General features: G+C 42.4%; 3 protein-coding genes across 3 annotated transcripts; all 3 read left to right on the plus strand.

The window, feature by feature from the left end:
• The first annotated feature begins 464 nt into the window (after positions 1 to 464).
• Positions 465 to 3,014, plus strand: otos (otospiralin). The gene is made up of 4 exons (XM_035142596.2): positions 465 to 544; positions 701 to 763; positions 1,170 to 1,193; positions 2,560 to 3,014. Exons 2-4 carry the CDS (start codon positions 709 to 711, stop codon positions 2,745 to 2,747), a joined length of 267 nt encoding a protein of 88 aa, XP_034998487.1. The 5' UTR covers positions 465 to 544; positions 701 to 708; the 3' UTR covers positions 2,748 to 3,014.
• A 350-nt stretch (positions 3,015 to 3,364) lies between these two features.
• cops9 (COP9 signalosome subunit 9) lies at positions 3,365 to 6,932 on the plus strand. Its single transcript, XM_035143241.2, has 3 exons — positions 3,365 to 3,571; positions 4,132 to 4,204; positions 6,106 to 6,932. The coding sequence occupies exons 1-3, from the start codon at positions 3,509 to 3,511 to the stop codon at positions 6,141 to 6,143; spliced, it is 174 nt and encodes a 57-aa protein (XP_034999132.1). The 5' UTR covers positions 3,365 to 3,508; the 3' UTR covers positions 6,144 to 6,932.
• Positions 6,933 to 8,434: 1,502 nt separating this feature from the next.
• On the plus strand, positions 8,435 to 13,455 carry and1 (actinodin1). Its single transcript, XM_047337877.1, has 6 exons — positions 8,435 to 8,569; positions 10,068 to 10,112; positions 10,493 to 10,638; positions 11,101 to 11,517; positions 11,740 to 11,994; positions 12,072 to 13,455. Exons 1-6 carry the CDS (start codon positions 8,497 to 8,499, stop codon positions 13,164 to 13,166), a joined length of 2,031 nt encoding a protein of 676 aa, XP_047193833.1. The 5' UTR covers positions 8,435 to 8,496; the 3' UTR covers positions 13,167 to 13,455.
• Positions 13,456 to 18,683: the final 5,228 nt, after the last annotated feature.

Genomic DNA, 18,683 nt, shown 5'->3' on the forward strand with positions numbered 1-18,683 from the left:
TCGTCTCAAGACGACCTCTGCAGATATTTTATCTGATCAAATCCAGAGAGATTCAGTTTATTATAAAGACAAGAGAAAAAATATATATATAATGATATATTAATAATCTGTTAAATGAGATGATTCAGACCCCTTTACTAAATAAAAACAATAATATGTATTTGTATAGCACTAGTATAGGAAAAATATACAATACATGCATATACATGTACTCTACAATACTTTGTACGATTCCTGCTGAATAAACCATAAATACTGTAAATACATGAAATACACAAAAATAAGTTTATAGGGCTCCTACATGTATTTAACATAGGGACATAAAAACACTTCCCATGCGTGTATATCATACTAAGTGGTGTTAAGTTAAAGATGTTGGTCCCGACAAATCAAGTCTTGTAATGTGACACTAAAATGTGTGTGTGTGTGTGTGCCTCCTCTGCTGAACCCCCCAACACACACACACACACACACACCACAGACCACAGTGGACCAGTGGAGGATCAGCAGCACTTCTCTGCACAGCTTCACAAACCAGTTACAGGTAAAACATCTGCACAGTTTGATTTTTAACAGAAAAACAGTTATGTCTTAAAGTCTATATGATGCTGGCGCTGTAATTTTTTCACCATTTGAGTATTTGAATTTGAATTTTAGACTCAGCAATAGAGCATGATGCACTTTTTTTGTTGCCTTACAGGAGTAAAGATGAAGCTGTTGGTCTGGATCAGTCTCCTCTGCCTCTGTATCTGTTATTTCACAGGTGAGTTCCGTCTTTGTGTCAAACTCTAGTTCTAATTCTGTCAAGATCTGAATCTAACTACAGTTTATTTCATTTAGACAGAAATATCATGTTGAGGTTAAGACATTAGACCGAGTTGGATTTATGTTCGTACAGATGTTTTGTAAACGGCTTTAAATCGTGGATGATTCTCCCAGATGTGACAGTGCTGCATTTGTTTTGAGTGACTGCATGTGTACAAAGAGGAGTCTGTGTGTGTGTGTGTGTGTGTGTGTGTGTGATAATATTTGAGGAGGGATGCTGTGCTCCTCTGGGAGAAAGCTCAGTTTTCCGTTCTGCGGACCTGAATCCTGTCTTTGTGACTGAAAATCCCTGGAATGCTCGGGAATGTTAATTTTCCTCTCTCTCTCTTTCCTCCTCTCCACAGAGGCCAGAGTCATCCCTGAAGGAGGTAACTGTACACGAATAACATCTTTTTCTTTTTAGACGCATCGAATTTCACCACAAAACCAAAAATATTTCATATAAAGTTATTTATGTTGTTTATTTTCAGACATTTCCTCAGTCAAAGCCAAACAGACAAAATCCAAACTTTCTGCAAAATATATATCAGTAAAAGAACTTTCTGAGTAACTTAAACTGGATAAAAACAGTAAACTAATAATAAAATAAAAAGTTGGAAGTATGTCTGTACTGGACACTGTCCCTCTGTGCTTTCACTCCACTTCTGTCTCTGGTAAACACGAAATCCATCACTGTCAGTCGAACCTCCGCTCGATGCAACATTCCTCACCCTCGTGTTGCTCCGTCTCTCGTGTTGCTTCTACCTGGTCGGAGGATTCCTCCCTCAACAGAAGGGACAGTTATCTGAGGCAGAAGCTCAGTCGTCAGTTCTTATCTCGCAGGTCCTATCAGAGGCCTTTGACACAGTGAACCACCATATCTGGTTCCATGCGTGTTTGGTTTGAATCCGTATCTGATGCTTCCTACTGTGTTCTTGCACCATCTTGCATCTCCACCCCTGCACTCACGGCATCACAGTCCAGACTCTGCTCATGTGAGGATCCTGATGTTGGAACGAGCCACCAAATGCTATCAGAGAAGATTCCTGTCCTAATCTTTAATAACTCACTGAAAACTCATGACTTCTGAGTGGACCTCCTCTCTCTGCTCTCTCGCCCTGACACACACATGTGCTGTTCACTTCTTTGCACTTTGTCTCATTAAACACATTAAGGCCAAGCACACACTCCTTGGTGTCCTATTGCACTGGAAGTTTGAGGGTTTTCTCTCAGTTGTATAAGTTGCTTCGAATAAAAGTGTCAAATCCTTTCTACAAATTCAGGATTAATGTGCCCCCTTTTTAAAATCATGGTATAAAAGTACAAAATACTAAATTGAGTTAAAATGTTGTAAAAACAGCATTTTACTGATGCTTTCTTTTTATTGTGTTTCTGATAATATTTCAAGTATTGTGTCCGAAATTTTCAAACAACGTTGTAAAACTGCTCAAAAAGGCTGAAATATTCAACAACAGAAGCCACGTGAGACCAGGACATAGTCAGTGGTGCTATAGGATCTTGTACATTTTGTTTTGCAGGTGTGGTTCACGTTCCCCTGAGAGGAAAAACTTGTTCTTCATGCCTTTATCTTCAGACAAAGAATTATCTTCTCTTTGTGTGAAGGTTGTGTAAAAACCAAAATAGACCGACTGAACCCGAGCAGCTTTAGAGAAACTAATTATCAACATGTCATCATTAAATAACCGGAGGAATGTGATTATAGATTATATAACAGTGGTTGTGTTTGTTGTACAGTGCCGTACGACGAACCACCAGCTGTTCCCTACTGGCCCTACTCCACCTCCGACTTCTGGAACTACATCGAGTACTTCAAATCCATCGGTGCCTACAACCACATCAACGAGATGGCCCGGGCCTTCTTCGCCCACCAGCACCTCGGAGACACCCTGGGATACGAGACCAACGCAGGACATGAGCACTGAGGAGGGGGAGGGACGGATGTGGCAGCTCAAAGTAGTTATGAAGGAATGCATCTCTTAGCTTCACAGAAAGGAAATGAGCAAGAGAAGATATGAAAAACAGAAAGAAAATGGAAGCATGTAACATACTTTCCCAAATTATAACACTGTGTGTGTTATTATAGCCAATAAGTAGAATTCAGATGTAGTAAAGAAGGGAGACTTGTAGAATTGTACTGTATAATATATTGTAGTATGTATTATGCCACAAATAAACATTATTGAAGTATCCAAGGAGTGCTATGAGTTTCATTTCATTATTAATAATAATACAAGTATTATTTCCTCTGTATTTCTATACAAATTAGATTTACAAAATATGTAAATATACAATAGAGGGATTGGATATATAATAGAAAACTTAATTTTCATTTATTTATCCATTTGTACTTTTAGGAATTATTACATTATTTAGCTGTTGATTTATTCACTGACACAAACATTGTGTGAAATTGATCAAGGTGAATTATTACTGTTATTTAAATAATAAGATAAAGTATAAATATGGTGACTTCAGATATTTTTACTGTAACACAACCACCGTGTGCTAATGAGAGAGAGCGGAACCCTCGCAACACGCCTGTGGCAACAGCCGGACACAGTTTAGCGTTGCACCACATTTGTTTTGTTTACGGATGCCGGGAAGCTAACTTAGCTTAGCCACAAACTTACATCCACAGTGTGTCTTTAAACCCAGCGGCTGATTCGTTGCGATTAAAAACAAAATGAAACCTGCGGTGGACGAGATGTTTCCCGAGGGAGCGGGTCCGTACGTGGATCTGGACGAGGTTTGTGGATTAGCTCCCGGCTAATGCTACCTAGCTCCCGGCTAATGCTACCTAGCTCCCTAATGTCTTAATCCACTCAGGAAGGAAACGATTTTCCGTTTATGTAAAAATCCGCCAATATTTCCGGATGTTCAGCCTTTGTGCAGCTGAGGCAGAAGATCAAAGCCACTTTACATCGGTGTCGTTTAATGTTTGTTTTTTTGGTTTGTACCAAGTTTTATTTTACTGTAAAAACACAAACCACCTTCATCACTGTCAAATTAAAGAGGAATAAAGACAACATGGTCTCATTTAGTCACAGATACACAGGAGCTAAAAGTTTCCATTCCATCTGAAATAAATCCCAGAGACAGTTTAAATGAGGATTAAGCTGCCATTTTATTTTCATCTTCTATTATTTTTACACCCTGATTCATTGTGTTTACTTCTGCAGCTGAAAGATAGTTTCATTAATTAAATAATGGAAAAGATCATAAAAATGTCAGCCTTTGTTGTTTGTTTGTGTTTGTGCGCGTTGCTTTGTGTCACATAACCTGTTGTGTACTGGTGCATGTTCACAGGCAGGGGGCAGCAGCGGTCTGCTAATGGACCTGGCAGCCAATGAAAAAGCAGTTCACTCTGATTTCTTTAATGGTAACACACACAGACACACACACGCACACACACACAATCCCTCTGACACTTTTCTGTACGTGCACAGAAAACAGAAATCCTTCTTGATCTGGCACTTTTAAACAGTGTGAAACTGAAACTCACGAATGAGAATAAATTCCTTGATTCGTATTATGACAAACAAGTAGGTCAAAGATGCAGGAAATGACTCATTTGCCTCTTTAATGATCGAATCCGATAAAGACGTGTCAGCAAAGTGTGGTCAACAAGCTGAAGTTTGTAACTAGACACTCAGGACTTTGAATGTTTGTGTTTATGTCTGAACGTTTCAGTTTTTTTTAGCAGCAACATGAACTCATCTAAATTAAAAACTACGTTCCCTTCAATTAGATTCCCTTTAATTAAAAGCTGGCTAACACACAGAGAACCCTGATTATTTGGTCAAACTTAAATTAAAACACAACCAAGTCGAAGCTGAACAATTCAAAACACATTTAAATTAAACCTCAGACTATTAGAATAATCCCTTAAAGCAGCAGCGTACCACTAATTAGACTTATGTTCTTACGGAACAGATATTCAGAGTATTTCAATATTGTTTCAGTAATGTAAAAAAGGTAAAAGGGTGAAACCAGATTACTGAAGAGCTGCATGGAAACTGGAGCTTCGGTGTAAGCACATTATGCAGTTTTCTTGCTTTAACCGCATCGTCTCCTCAAATTAACCCTTACAAAAATCCACTCGTTCCCCAGTAAACACCAGTGAATGTGCTGGAACACACAAAAAAACACAGAGCTAATCTGTTTTCTGTCTTGCAGCGTTGGCTGCGGGCAAAACAATTCTGGCTCAGCAGCACATGACCTAGAAAGAAAAGAGCTGATTGTTAAAAAGAGGGGGAATGAAAGAAGAGGGGAAAAACAGGGAGGGAGGAAAAGAGTTGAGAAGAAGACGGTAAAGTGAGTTTATAGCTGCTGTAAGACTGAGACTCAGCAGGACACCTCGCCAGTCAGCTGCTTTAAAACACACACACACAGTCTGCAGTCCGTCACGTGGGTTGTTAACGTTGCTAAAAGGGACATTCGGAGGATTTTCAGCCCGCGACACTAACTGGGACCTGAAGTGTTGTAGCACCTTGTTTCATTCACAAATAAACTCAGGTAGTTCACAAACAAACCATCAAATGAGAACACGTACTGGTTTACACCAAGTTAAGGGTTCAATAACATTTCATCTAATCAAGTGATCCAATCAGAATCCTTTGTCAAAGACGTGAGACATAAACTTTGATGCTGATTCATCGCTCATCCAAACTTTAACAGATCTTCGTTATGTTCCGATCTCAAAATGTCACGTTTTACGTCTCTCACTCTCAATCGGTACGAGGAGGACGTGGCTTGAATCAGTGGTTCTCAACCTTTAGGAGTTGTGACCAACCAGTATAATCAGGATGGAAGTTTCTCCTCTGCACCTGAAGCAAACTTTATTAAAAAAGTTTTGGTTTGGTCCGAACACCAACTGACTTAATATGACACCCAAAGATATTAAATACGAAAATATCAAAGGAGAGAACAACCTCGGCTATTTCCTGTTTCCAATTGTTCTTTTATTTGTGTGACCATCATTAGTTTGTCCCGTGATGAGTAGAATTGTCTCAGTTCGAGTCCTCAGTACTTTGAAATGTGTCCACGTCATGTCTGCAGTAAAAGTTAAAGTATAAATTCACAAAAGTAAAAGTAAACTAAGTTTTCACCATGCAGTGAATGTAGTTGTAGAGAAGTTTAATTTGATCCTAACTCAGCAGCTCAAGTGAGAAAAGGTGTAATAAGAATGTGGGAGTTCTGGGAAACAGCTGGACTGATTCCAACCCTGTTCTCTTACTCTCTTTTCTTTCCATCTTCTCCTCCTCTGTTCTCCATCTGCAGATTTCGAGGATCTTTTCGATGACGATGACCTGCAGTGACGACACCCCCGTGATCCTGTATATAAAGAAAAAAAGATTTGTGTAGAATTCTAAATAGGAGCTTTCTCTTATTTGTACAGCCCCCCCTCCTCCTCCTACATGTCAGGTACCACCTTACAGAAATAAAGTCTTTTTGGTTTTACAAAAAAAAAAAGCAAAGAGGACAAGCTGTCATGGAGAACCAGGTGTCTACGCTGAATTCTAAGAATCCCACGCATTCCGGCTCCAGAGACAATTATGAGTATGGTTTTGGCGTCGTCGTGTTCGAATCTGCTCGGGACCTGGATTGTAGGTTTGCTGGCTCCGCCGAACACCTGTTTGCAAACGTAATTACATACGAGATACAGTGTTAACATGACCACTAAATGTGGAGCCGGGGCACGATGGGACAGGACGGGGGGTGGGGGGCTGCGAAAAATGTGGAAATGCTTCAAAAGAAGAGAGGAAATGAAGGAGCCCTATTGAAGTCAAATATCATTAATAGGCGAAATGGAAATGCTCAGATTTGACTTAGTTTAAAAAGTGAGTCCAATGTGGAAATGACACCCAAATCGTTTTTTGATTGATCGTATTCCACACGGACTCGACCGTGCTGCTAGAATCAGCTCCTGCTGGTTCCAGGGATCTGCTGCAAACAGCTGCAGGAGCATCAGTGTCCCTGTTCGTCCCAGAGGTGCTGGACGAGGACGAGGTCAGAGCTCTGTGCAGGTCACACACTCAAACTGTGAAAACCCATTTCTTTATGCAGGCGACTTCGTGTTAAAACATTAAGAGAGATCTGCTCCAAAGATGGGGCTGGACACTGGTACCTCTTTCATGTGGGAAATGGTTGGTGGCTTGTTAGCTTTCGACTAATCAGGTTTTAAAAAAACGTCTGTAAGTCTCTGGTGTTTTTTTCTTTAACTGGCAAATAATTATATTTTAAATTAATGACAAATAAAAAAATATATGAAATTAAGTAAATGTGTTGAAACTTATTTTGTCATGAACGTTTAATTGTCGAGTTTTCAGGAGCTTTAAGGATTAGAACTGATCACAAACCAAAACGCTGAAAGGTCCCAACGGTGCACAATAATAAAATAGTGACCGAATCCCTGCGTACATGTGTGTGTTACAAGGCTGGCATGTCCCAACACAGTTAAAAGTGAGGAGGAAACTGTAGATTATCAAATTCCTCATGTGTAGACCAGCTGTCCCTGTGTGTGTGTGTGTGTGTGTGTGTGTGTGTGTGTGTGTGTGTGTGTGTCAGGTTTGGACAGAAGCTGTGGTTTGGCCTCTCTCACGTCTCTGAAAAGTGCGTATGTGGCACCGCCGCGCCCCTTCATTAGTTCCTCATGTTTTCTTTCTCCCGTCTCTTCTGTCTCTCGATGTTTTTCTGCCTCTCGAGTCTCTGACGCTTCCTCAAACCAACTTCTAACTTCCAATGAGACTCATGTTTAAAACCATGTTTGTCAAATTAAATAATAAATTAATGAAACATCACTTAAGACAACTTCTTCTACCATTTCTCCACGTCTCCATCTCTACTTCAAGCCCCCCCCCCTCTTTTCCTGTGCTTAATTACGGGGCCTGCGATTGGTCCACAATCACAGAAAGTTGCAGCCAATCAGGTGCCGTGTTGAGGTGGCCCTTGACCCCCTCAGGTGGTGCGTGTGTGTGTGTGTGTTTTCCTGCCCGAGTGTTAATGAATGTGTGTGTGTGTGTACGTCAGGGGATGACGGGTTCGGTTTAAAACCATCCGGGATCCCGTTGTCAGGGCAGTCTGACAGAAGGGCCACAGGGACGGGGTGCACCAGGAACCTCTACAACACACACACACACACTTAGTGTTTGAGCCCAGGTGGACCTGTTGTCTCTCTGGAGTCCACATCTGGATCTGCAGACATCCACGCTGAGAAGATAACCACAGGTAAGAACACTAAACTAACCTCTGCTACCTCTGTGTTTATTTATCTGATTCAAGTTCAGGTTGAAGTTTGGCTGCAGGAAAACACCTGGTTCAGGTTTTACAATGACACAGCAGCCAGGGGCCGTGAGGCAGCATGTTTGTTTAAAGCCTCCAGAGTTACAGAGTTCAGCTCAGAGCTGCAGGGGTCACTTCATCGGCTCTGCAGGGGAAAACTAGCTCAGGTCTGAGGTCTCAGCAGAGGACATTTAACACCTTCCAACAGGGATTCAGCAGTTTTGTAGCCTTCTCTGTATTCATGCAGGATGTTTTTAGATCAATAATCCACGATTTCCCTTTGTAATCAAGATTTTTAGGCTCAAAAGCAACTGAGTGGATTGTTTTTGGAGGTGAAATCATCCTTTTGTGACTGTGGTGTTTGCAGGAGAGGAGGAGGTGTGAGAAGTCATGGCTGGACGGAGGAGATCCAGTTTCTTGGGCGTGTTCATCACCGCTGCGCTGGCTGTGGTGCTGCTGCCCGGTGAGTTCACGACACACACCATTAAATAAACAACAGTCAGGTCAGAATGTCACACGTCTGTCACTATGGACGGATACCATCACGTTATACATTACGTCCTGTATGTAAATGGCTGGTTTGATTACGTAATCAGAAGTGAAAGAAGAATTCAGGAAAAACCACCAAAATCTTATTTCAATAAAACTAGAAAGATATGGGTGAAAGTCAGAGCTGGTGCAGCATTTGTAGCAGCTGAGCCAAATAAAGTGGATCCAATTCTTTTAAATGTAAAACCTTGAGCTCTCAAATAAAACGAGAGGATTAAAACGTTCAGTACCTTCGTCCTCCTTTGCTTCTCTTTTCTTCTCATCCTCAGAATCTCTCTCCTTACTCCCTGTTTATATTAGTATTATGGTCTGTATTCATCTCCTCTGTTTCCTGCCTGTTCCTTCCAGCTCCTCACCAGCGTCATGTTCATCTCAAGGTCTCGTTTCTCTGAGCTCAGGGTTAACTGGAGCGTTAAAGGTGTTCTGCCCTTCACCAGTTCATGGCCATGGACTCACTCTATGTTAAAAGTGGTTGTAACTCAACTCAGCTTCACATGTATCATCACTGTGATGTTCATCTATCACGCCATGACAGGTTAATCCTCCAACACCTGTTTCCACCTTCCTCTCATGACATGACTCAACGTATTCACATCTCATCTCCCCTTTTAAAATCGTTTTTAAAATTGCACTGTCCGATAGTGAACTGGGGAAAACATTAGCAGTAGTCGGGGGGGGGGGGACTTTTTTCTCCTTTCATCGTTCCTGCTCCCGTAAAAAAATTATTACCTGTCAGCATCACCTCCTCCTCTGCCCTCTTAAAGCGCTGCTGTTTCCAGATGTGCCAGCCTCTCTTTTACAGGCTCGTAAAAAACAATACAGCGGATACACTGAGGCAGCATCATTTAGCAGCCCCCTCCTGCACCCCAGGTCACCTTCACATTCATTCTTTGCAGATTCCTACTTTTGCTCCTGTGCACATCACATCTCCCTCACTCCTCCATCAAAACCCTTTATGATGTTTTTCCCGCAACCCTGAATTATCCCTCCATGGATCTCCGGTCATCTGTCCCCCTTTCCTTCTTCCTCCCTCTCCTCCTCTTCCTCTGTAAGGCATTAACACCTTCTCCCTGCGGAGATGAAAAGAGCTCGCTCCGCTGCTCCCCACAGCAGCATGTGGTCAAACGGCAGCAAACACATACGTACACACAGAGTGCACACACAGCTCTTTGAGAGCCCAGCAGGGGGTTTGATGTTACAGGCTCACCTATAAAATCTACAAAGAGCTGCTGTCGCCAGCGCCGCAGGCAGAGCCAATTACCTCTGCCCTATTTAATGAATCTGTGAGGGCTCCAGGTTTAATGTCATATTATCACTTATGTATTCGAGACACGTTTCAAAAGTCGCACAATGAGGAGTAAGCACGTCTCAATTTCAGCTTCAGCAACTTCTGTTTTTGTTTTTCTCTGTAGCGTTCCTGTCTGCTGGACCAATCGGGCTAAAGGCCAAAGGAGATGGTAGATATGTATTTTTTTTACCGAAGCACAAACATGGAAAAGCAACATAGAGGATGGAGGGATGAACGTACACAGTGGTGCTTGTTTCTAAAAGTGCACAGTGTCAGTCTGCCAGAGGTGAAAGACATAAAAGTTGTTCCCAGTAAAACACAGATCCATCACCTCACTTTGCTGTAGCATCAACTCTTCACCTCATGATTGATATGTCATATCACATAAAGAATCTTAATGATATATAACAAGTTTGAGCTCTTGAATATCTTGTTATAAACTTTAGAAGTCACAGGAACAAGTCCTTGAATTTGATGACCGAGTGAGTTTGGAAGCTCTGGGCTCAGCAGTGCCTTCATTTTTGTTTTTTAATTCTCTCCTGACCTCAGCGGGGGAAAGTATCCAGGAGAGGGCGACTGCTGCAGCGTCACAGCGGAGTCTGGTCCGCAACCGCAGGAACATCAGCTGGTACAAACAGCACTCCGACTTCTGGAACTGGTACAAGTTCTTCACTGACAACGGCAACCAGGAGGCAGTGAGTAAACACACTCATACACAAAGAACCCCTGTTTGTTATCTGGACATTAACAACTCATTTAATAATAAGACTTTAAGGGACACATGACATAAAGTCAATTTTTAGGGGCGTAATCATGCTAACACCGTAAAAAACACAACTTCCTTGTCAGGGGTAATAACATTCATGCCTTGTGCAAGAGATCTGTTGTATCCCGTCAGTGTTTTGACACGTTTACACTGATGTTTTCAAACCTTTCCACCATGAAAACCTTTTACAATTAGTGTCAGTGGTAAACAACAAAATCCCCATGATGCCTGAGACATTTAACAGTCGGATTTTAAGCCTATAAAAGTACTTTGGTGCTAAAATGAATCAGGGTGGAGCATCACTTCACAGCTTGTGCTCTGTTGTTATTGCCCACAATGTGTCAGCTCCGCAGTAAAACCCTCCCCCCCCCTCTCCGCTTCCTGCTCTCAGGTTCACGAGATGGACCGCATCTACCTGGCCTACCTCCAGAACAAGAACCGCGCCGAGGGCCGTCGCTCCTACAAGGCCTACCTGCGCCACCTGGGGGATATCTACAAGTCCTGCGCAGATTCCGACGACCCCAACTGCGTGTCCGCCTACACCAGCAGGCCCAAGCCAAAACCAGAGGCCCCCAAGCCTGCACCGGTAAAAACCTGTGACCCCACCAAGGATACCTACTGCCTGTATGCTGCTCTGATCCAGGGCAAGAGCCCCTACCAGCCCCTGGTGCTCCCAGCGGCAGCCTCTGCCCCTGCTGCAGCACCTGCCAAGGCCCCAGCGCCTATGTATGTCCGCTCTGCTCCGGCAAAGGACCCACAGTCTGGGTATCAGTACTACGCTCCATCCTCAACACCTTTCCTCTCCAAGGTAAGATATTAGATGTTGTTTTTCATTATGCATTACTGCAAACTACTGATTTTAGTGAATTAAAAATAGAAGATCTGCTGCACAGATATTCACCTAGATTGTCTTAGTTATCCTATAAATTCCTACATATTCCATCAGAATTATTTGAAAGATATAAAAAGCCTCTGCCTCCAGCCTTTAACGAAACCATGGGACCACATCTGTCTGTTTTTCATGCTTCAGGAGCAGAAGGCTGAGCTGCTGCGGATCTGCGCGTCTGAAGACGTGGAGTGTCTGCAGTACCACCTGAGAGCTGCCTACGGGTACGCACCCTCCGCCGGGCCCCTGCCGTCCTACGCCCACCTCGGCTGTGATCCCAAGAAAGACCCCTCCTGCAAACCCAAGCTGGTGCAGAAAGCCCCCTCTGGCGTCTACCTGCAGTACCCCAACTGTGACCCCGTCAGGGATCCCGCCTGTGCCTACGCAGCCTCCCTCGTGGTATGTTTGCTTTTGGTTTTTATTTACATCTAAGCTGTGACTATCATGATGTAAGTGGGTCTCTCTCTCTCCTCCAGGCCCCCCGTGCTCCTAAACAACCTACCCCTGCTGGCCCTGGATCCTGCAACCCTCTTTACGAAGAGGGCTGCAACCCCCTTAGCGCCACCAGATTCGCCAACCCCCCACACTCGTACAAAAACGAAGAGGCAGATGAAGCCGCCGCCATCCGTGCCGCCCCTCCAGCAGCTGAGCAGAACGACCCCTATGCCATGTTCAGGGATGCTTATGCTCAGGCTAACAGAGGTTCTGATCCTTATGCGATGTACCACCAGGCTCCAGCTGCTCCTCCAGCTTCTCCTGCAGCTTCTCCTCAGGCTAACGACCCATATGCTCTTCTGCGCCGCTACATGGCCCAAGCTCAACAAAATGACCCCCATTCTCCACGCATGGAGGCGGCCCCAGAGTCCAACCCCAACGATCCTTTCTCTGCAATCCGTGAGGCGGCGGCTGCCATGCATCGCCGTGGTCCTTCCAACCCCAGGCAGCAGATCCCGTTCTCCAACCCCAGTTATGAGGAGCCTGCCCACGAGGAGCGCCACCCTCTGGGCCCCCCAGGTAAGACCAAGGAGGGCTATGAATGCTTCATCGGCTACGACCAGGATTGCTTCCCCGTGAAGCCCACCGAGCCTCGCTCTGGAGTTCACCGCCACATGCCCTACCCTGCCGAGGCCTACGAGCCCCACCTGAATGCCGACGGCACACGAAGCGGCGTCATGGAGCCGTCCAACCCCGACTGTGACCCCGAGTACGACAGGGACTGCCGCCTGCGTCGCTACGAGCCTGAGCAGCCCCATGTCGAGGCCCAGCCCGAGCATCACGCCGAGGAGGACCACAGCCAGGGGGCAGCAGAGAGGGAGTATCAGCCAGAGCAGCCGGAGCAGGAGCAGTACGAGGCGGAGCCCTACCAGAGCGGCCAGGAGGAGCCTCACATGTCCTACCCTTCGATGTCCTACCCTCAGATGTCCTACCCTCAGATGTCCTACCCTCAGATGTCAAACCCTCAGATGTCAAAGGGGATCCCGAGCCTGCAGGACATCCTGAGGCTCTACGGAGACCAGAGCCCCGAGCAGGATGATCGCAGAGCTTACGCAGGCGACTACCGCAAGAAGTAAACACACAAACACAGTCATGCATGCAGATGGACATGAATACACAGTCCCGTGCGTTCTTGTAGCTTAGCCCATGACCGCCTCACACAGTGCACAGCCAGTCCAGACTGGACCAGATAAGGGACACATGAGAAGTCTATGGACCCAGTGAGCAAGCACATGCACGTGCATCCACACAAAGCTTCCAGCTGTTGGGAGCGCGCTCAGAAAGCTGAGGGAGTTCCAGCAAAGTTTTCATCTCTGTAGCTGCTTCACATCTGTTGCTTTGCTTTTTTTCCAGCTTCCACCTCAAACCTCCTCAGTTCACTCGAATGTGTGATAACGCTCAGCTTCGCTTCTCTTTCTATGCATCTCACTTTTTTAAAATTGTGTTTTTGTCAGTGATGGATTATGTAAAGTTTTTTTTTCATTTTGAATGTTCTAATAAAAAATAAAAAGCTCTAGAATGCTGTTTTTTTGCATTTGATTTATTGAATCTTGACATTTGACTCAACAGCACTGACATTTTGTCTCATTTTTGGTGTTTAATCACTTTCTTGAATGAAACGTCCGAAAAGTAGTTCATACTTTTATAAGGTCTCATTTGTATTTTTTTTATTTAAATTCCCAAAGCTCAAATCTAATTTCATTGGAGCTGAATTATCTGACAGAGGGAGACTGGCTGAGATACAGACTTTCAAAAGAGTCAAATCTGACAGCAAACGATCTTTTAAATGAGTAAAGATTAGAATAAAGTTTCAGTTCTTCAAGACGACTTGTTCTGATGTGAGGAGACGTCGTGGTTCTCGAACAGCTGATGACGAACCAGCTGGAGGGTTTTTTAAATAAAAAGGACTGTATTTGTTTATTTTGTGGGTGTCTCCTAATCTGATTTGAATGTTTCACTATAATTATTCATTTGTTGTCATACGTCCCTGAGTTTCTAAAAAGGTGCCATGAAATAAATTATTATTATTATAGCACTTCAGTATCTTGCCCAAGGACACAGCTGGGCATCAAACCACCGGCCTTCTGGTTCATGGACAACACTCTCTACCTCCTGAGCCACAGCTCACAGTTGATGCAGTATTGGCTGATATTGAGGTGTTTGTCGTAACAGCGTGAAGAGACAGGATTGCATATCTCCATGGAGATGGATCGACGTGAGTAACACAACAACAAATGTTCACAAACCTATTTGAGGAGACGTCTGAAGAATAATTACTGTGGAAGCTTCAGTAATAACAGTGTTTATTTCACCTAAGAGGAGCAAAGATTTATGGTGATTGACTGAGCACAGAGTAAAAGTTCTGTCTTCTACAGACGTCTTCATCGCTCTTCTTCTCTCGATGTGTCGTTGCACAGCGAGCTCCACATGTTTCTCTGTAAAACAGCTGACGACGAGGAGTCGAACTTTGAAGTTTTAACTGGAGGCAAATGAGAAACTATGAAAAATAAAAGTGGGCAGTAAATTCATGCACAGGGAGAAATGAGAAAAAGGATGAGACTCCATAAACGAGCAGAGTTGTTAACATGAATAAAAAGGAAACTGGATTCACTTAATAATAGAACGGCTGTTAAACACTGAGACAAATAGACTGAAAATAAAAATGGACGACGAGTCTCCACTTCCAGAAAACACCGTAAAAGTTGTTCTGACAAAAGATTTCATTGTGGCTGCAGGTTATCGAGTTGACTCCTTTCTGTTCACACGACTGTTTATTGTCCGTGTTCTTACTTTTCTATTATCTGATGTTTTTTCGTCCCTGCAGGATATTGTGTCTCTATGAAATTAGCTCCCTGATAATATCTGGAAATGCAGTTTATCTTGAAAATGTAAAAGTGACGACACAGAAAAAAAAAAAGAGTTCAGGGAGTTTTATTACTTTCTCAACTGCAGACGTTGAGTTATGTCTCTAAACCTTTGTAAGAAAGTGAATATTACATTTCTTGAATTCATATTAATACTTAACGTCTTGATGTTATGTTCGGTGGTGGGATGAACATTTACTTTGCTACTGAACTTTTAAAGTACATTTTTCATTTATCTGTACTTCAACTAAGTAGATTTATTGTCAAGTAATTTTCTCCACTACATTTACACGAATGCTTCACTCTTAATACTTTAAGTATATTGAATATACTCACAAACCAAGTTCTTACTTTTCCTCAAGTTGAAAAGTCAATCTATTTATTTGTACTTGCGATTAAAATGTTCCGGAACTTCCTTCACCAGAATAATAAAAGTGTTAAATTCCAAGCTTCCAAAGACAAAAGATATTTGATATCATATTCTTTCAAATATCAGAAATTCTTTAGATTCAAACAAACTTGCTATTTAATTAAAAACAAGAAAAATCAACAGACAATATTGAAAATCAAAAATAGCAAAGATGATTGGTTTGGTTCAAATGACCCTAAACTTTCTGAGACTACATTTATCTGGAGAAAATCCCTGAGAACCTAATGAATGTTTCAGCAATTAGACCAGACCGCTCTGACTAAAATGAAATGGGATGTAATGATAAATTCTGTGACTGGGGTTTTGTTTCCTTTCGGAGGCAGAAGATGAAATAAACCTTGGTGCCGTGATGACAGAGAGAGAACGAGAGATCAGGTCGAAAGATAAACACAAACGAGAGCGTGTGTGTGTGAGACAGAAAGATAAGAGATGCTCACTACCAATTATATCTGCCTCCAGCTGCTGATAGTCCTATCCCCCCCCACACACACACACAGCTGGGACTCCCTCTTGTGGTCGCTGATGAGCAGGGGAGGACGAGGTGGAGGTTTGATGCTGTCAACAGGAGTCAGAGCTGATTTATTTCACCGAGACCAACAATAGATCAAACTGTCACATGAATTCCACTGTAAATATTTACACCTCCGACCTGTCATCAGCTACCGGGACGTTAATTATCAACCAACCAATCACAACTTCACTTTTATTAATATCACGCTGCCTGGAGGGAAATTGAGAAGAAAGTTGTCGCCGTTTTGACAGTTAAATATCTTTAACATTTTCATTTGAACCACCCTCGTTTATTCTGTTTCTGTGAGATCAGGTAACAGAAAGATAATTGGCAATAGTAATTTTCTTTAATGTATTTTCTGAGCATTTAACAGTCAACTGAAACTAATGAGAAAACGATTGCCTGCAGCTTTATATTCCTCTTTTTAATGGATTTAGAAAATTGTTCCTCTGTTTTCTGTGTGTAAATTACTTGGATGGGAGCAGTTTTCGATAATGAGCTCGATGTGAATTTAAAGGTCTTAATATTAGATTGTGACAGAGGCGACGTCCACATCAACCAGAGCTGCAGGATGGAGAAATCTAAACAAATCAAAATGCACGACAGTGATTTGCAGAACTAGGCACAAAGCCGTGTGATCAACCTGCAGTGGTGAGTTCCTCTAACTTTCCACAGGCAGCAGAGAAAAGTCAAATCCAGAGGCTGACGAAGGGAGAATTTAGTTTGACTGATACACGGATGAAACTGAACCACAGATTATACAGATGTACGACATGACACTTCCCTGAAGGTTAGCCAAAACACTTGGATCGCAAACTCCGTCAGGTGAGTTTAAACTATTTAAATCAAAACGTGTAGAAAGAGGTGGAAGCTTTTGCCGGGGCTCTTTTTAATAGAACAAGGATTGTGGCTAAGGAGATTTTATGCATCACTGCAAATCCCCAGAAGCAAAGACGAGTGTTCTTTGTGGGTCAACACCTCGGAGTGATGGACTCACGTAGAGATGACTCACAGGTGGAGTTTCTTAAAATAAAAGAAGAGCAGGTTCTTCTGCCACCTTCTCTTCAGAGCTGAGAACTAATACCGAGTGAAATGACTCGGCGGGGGGTCGACCTCTGTTCTCATTTCCAATTACTGATCCTCAGGATGTGAAGGAGTCCAGAGAAAACAGGTGGAGGAAACAGGGGAAGGGCAGAGGAGACACTGGGGGTGAGAAATGAAAGTGGAAGGAGAGAAATGAAAAGCGAAGTGACGACAAACCGCCTGAAACTCAATGTCTCTGCTGACATTTTCCATTTGGCATTAATATAATGTACCAATTCATCAAAAACACACTGTGCTGTATAATCTGTGTTTCTTAGACTCTGTTTATGTTTTACCGATTTTATTTCCTTTTACGTCAAATGCATAATAACATCTTTCTCCTTTATTTCTCCTATTTTACTGCTCTTATCGCCCTCATTTGTTAATGGTTTTATTAGTGTGAATTCCTCGAGTCTCCGGTGTCGCTTTGTCTGTCAAATCAGTTTAAAGGTGATACAAAGATCCAAGGAAATAAAATAAAATAAATAAATAAGGCTGTGCCGTGAAGTGAAAGTGTTTTTGTGGATGTCGTTAAAAAAAAATAAAAGGTCCCAAACAACCTTTTAAAAAAAAAAGTGTCTCATTAAAAAGCCTGATTAGATTTAAAGTTCCTCATTAGTCCTGTAAAACTTTATCGGTTTAACCTTCCTCGAGTTTTCAGTTGTAAAATGTTCGTCAAAACTATTTCTTTCAGATGCAGCTGCAGTAAACAAGCGACAGAAAAATGAATGAGATTCAACAGAAAGAGAAAGTTAGTCTCAGTGTTTGAACCAGTGATTTCTGTACAAAACTTTGTGCCAGTGTGAAAGTGGAAATGTTGACCTGCTGATGGCACTATATGAAAAGTCTTTTTTCATAGTAATCAATTCATAGACTGTACATTTTTGCTTTATACAGTCTAAGGCATTTTTATTATAATTATATAGTTTCGTAAAACACTCTGCCAAACTTAAAGTCCTTAAATCTAACCTTTGAATCGGTTCACTCATTTTCTTATTTGGACAAGAAGCACTGAGTAGGTTGAGCTTTCTGAAAAAGTATTAACACAAATTATAATAATTATTCATTGTTCAACAAAGAATGAATATATGTAGGCGGTGGATCAGAGTGTGAGCCTGTGGTTTACTCCACTGTTCGCACATTGATCTTCTCTCCGACGAGGTCAGAGGAAAACAGAGTCAGCGATTTCCAGAGGCAGATTTACGAAGGCTCTATTTTACATTTTTAAAGTCTATTTAATTCTCTATTTTTATTTCTTCTTCGTAGCAGCTCAACTTTTTCTTTGCTCAAAGTCGTCTCAGACTTTCAGAATCAATGAGGATGCATAATTCTTCTTAACGCTCAACCTTTGACATGTGCATTTTTTTTCAAACTCTCGTTTGATGTTGACCCTGAGAAGTGTGTGAGCTTCTGGTTTACACCCAAAGTAAATCCTTCAGGTCCTAAATCCTAAATGTGATTTTCTATTTATCAGCCGTTTTACTGACTTCTGTTGGAGGGCATCCATCAGAAAGCAGATATAGAGGCTGAGGTTGAAAACACTTATTGGGTCATTTGGAAAAATACAAAAATAAACGTTTGACCAAAAACAAATGTAATTCTTTAAGTTCACTACATGTATAGAAGAGGATTTGTCTTCTGCAATGTGAGCTTTTCTTTTCTCTTTCTAGTTCAGTCGCAATGAAAAGGTTCCTCTTGTTCCCCA

This window comes from Hippoglossus stenolepis, chromosome 19 (genome assembly GCF_022539355.2).
Source record: "Hippoglossus stenolepis isolate QCI-W04-F060 chromosome 19, HSTE1.2, whole genome shotgun sequence".
Lineage (NCBI taxonomy): Eukaryota > Metazoa > Chordata > Actinopteri > Pleuronectiformes > Pleuronectidae > Hippoglossus > Hippoglossus stenolepis.